Raw genomic sequence first — 2,437 nt, 5'->3', positions numbered from 1 at the left:
AGCTCACAGCAACCTCAAACTCTTGGGCTTAAGTGATTCTCTTGCCTCAGCCTCCCAAGTAGCTGGGACTACAGGTGCCCGCCACCACGCCGGGTTATTTTGTTGTTGTTGTTATTATCATTGTTGTTTAGCAGGCCCAGGCCAGGTTAAAATGCACCAGCCCCTGTGTATGTGGCTGACGCCCTAACCACTATCCTACAGGCACTGGGCCTGTTTTTTGGTTTTTTTGCTTATAGATTGCCTTGGGAAATAAACTTTCTTATTTTGTTTAGTGGTCAGATGAAATAGGATAAAACTCAGACTGTACCATTTACTGTATGTTTGACACAATATTCTTCTACTAGAAGGGTTGACAGTGCTGAGATGTTCGTTAGAAATGTAAACACTCATTTTCCACTCCAGATCTCCTGAATTAGAATCTAGATTTTAGTAAGATCTTTGGTTTACTATAAAATATATATATATATATATATATATAAATTTTAGTAGTACCTTTCTAACTCAACATGCTTACTATGACTTTTCCATATGAGAAACAAATACAGCTTATTATATACAATATATACATATACTCCACTCAAAAGCATATATAGTTGTGTTGATCCTTTTGATTTTGTACTTAATCATCTAGACAAGTACAATATCTACACTTGTTTTATGGATTTTTTTTGTTATTCTGTGTCCTAGAAGTTAGATAATACAGTAGAGAGTATTAGTACGTTAATTACTAGATAATTCTGCTCATTCCTATCTGTCAAAGGCAGGTCTCTTCACTCTCATTTTAAATTTACTCAAAATGAGAATGCTGCCCTTGGCTACTTTGTAAATATGTGTTTTCTTTTTCTTTTTTTTTTTATTTTTACAGAAATTGTTAACATTCGAAGATGTAGCCATAGACTTCTCTGTGGAGGAGTGGACGTGCCTGGATTCTGCTCAGCGGAATTTGTATAAGGATGTGATGTCAGAGAACTACAGAAACCTGGTCTCTGTGGGTGAGGAAAACCTCCTTTTAGGATTCCTAATGCAACATAGGGTTTTATTTGCTTTCTTTGTGGGATATTTTATGGGAGTTTCCACTTTGCATAAATGAGTTTCAGATCACTGGTTTCAAGGAAAACTTTGGGACTTGTTATAGAAAAGAAAATGTTCAAGATGTTTCATCTTGAAATGAGCCTTTCCCTTTTTTGAACTGATCTGTACACTTCATTCTATATGGGTGACAATTCTAAAAATTTAGTGGCATAAAACATTATTGTCCAGACCTTATAATCCAATTTATACCACCAGTTTTTAATTCAGACACTGGATAGTGGAGCTAAGCACCCACAAGTTTAAAATAATTTCTAAATATTCTAATGGTTCTGTTAAGCAGTATTTTGGGTTTAATTTTCTAGAAACTTCTATAGTGTTCTTCTCTCCTGAGCACACTACTAGGTTGGTAATTGTAGAATTCTAATTATTGTTATTGAACAAAAACAATAACAAGAGTTGGTATTGTTTTCAAATGAAATAGGTCTTGCTGCCTCTAAGCCGGACCTGATCACCTGTCTGGAGCAAAGTCAAGAGCCTTGGAATGTTGGTGAGGCCCTAGCTGGTCACCCAGGTAGGTGGAAGTGAATAAAGTCTAGGAGGAAAATCAACCTTAAAATGTTGTTTTGGAAGTTCTGCTCCAATGGAAATGGTTTCTGAGAAGCCTGGATCTCTTTCTCTTGTTTTCTCGCAGAGGCATTTTCTGTCCCAGGCTCTAAAATTCTCTAAGGACTCTACTTAAGTGATATTCTTTCAAGGTTACTGTAAGAGCCAATATCATGGCTTACAGAGGCTGCATTGTAAACCTTCTGTTCTCTTTTGTATCATGTCTAAAATGTGTGTGTCATGATCTTATTGGTAATGTCTTCAGAAATCCTAAGAACACCCGTGACAGGTGTACATATTCTTCTTTAACATTTCCTATCATATAGAGCTTTCCATTGTTAGTTTGCAGAAATTTGTACTTAGTCATTTATCAGAACTTAAGAACTGGGCTGGTGATTCCTAGCATTCTGGACGGCTGAAGTGCATGGTTTGCTTGAGCTCAGGAGTTCAAGACCAACCTGAGGAAGAGCAAGACCCCATATTTTCTAAAAATAGAAAAATCTACCCAGGTGCAGTGGTATACTTGTAGTTGTAACTATTCAGGAGGCTCAGGCAAAAGGATCTCTTGAGTGCAAGAGTGTGAGGTTGCTGTCAACTCAGACACCATGGCACTCTAGCCTGGGGCAACAGAGTGAAACTCTGTCTCAAAAAAAGAAAAAAAGGCTCCGCACCTCTGGTTCAAGAGGCTAAGGCGCCAGCCACATACACCTAAGGTGGCGGGTTCGTATCCCCAGCCCGGGCCCGCCAAACAACAATGATGGCTGCAACCAAAAAATAGCCAGGTGTTGTGGCGGGCGCCTGT

The 2,437-nt window shown here is 38.4% G+C and overlaps 1 protein-coding gene across 1 annotated transcript in view; it reads left to right on the top strand.

Annotated features, from left to right (window-relative positions):
* The window catches only part of LOC111722737 (zinc finger protein 2 homolog), a 63,096-nt gene that overhangs the window by 1,135 nt on the left and 59,524 nt on the right, over window positions 1–2,437 (top strand). The window contains 2 exon segments of the mRNA XM_023509078.1: window positions 866–992; window positions 1,514–1,603. Coding sequence (XP_023364846.1) covers window positions 866–992; window positions 1,514–1,603 — 217 coding nt within the window.

The sequence above is a fragment of the Otolemur garnettii genome, unplaced genomic scaffold (assembly GCF_000181295.1).
Source record: "Otolemur garnettii isolate 467f Iridium unplaced genomic scaffold, OtoGar3 scaffold00338, whole genome shotgun sequence".
Classification (NCBI taxonomy): domain Eukaryota; kingdom Metazoa; phylum Chordata; class Mammalia; order Primates; family Galagidae; genus Otolemur; species Otolemur garnettii.
Note: the sequence above shows the minus strand (reverse complement) of the source record. Positions and strands in the feature narration are given on the sequence as shown.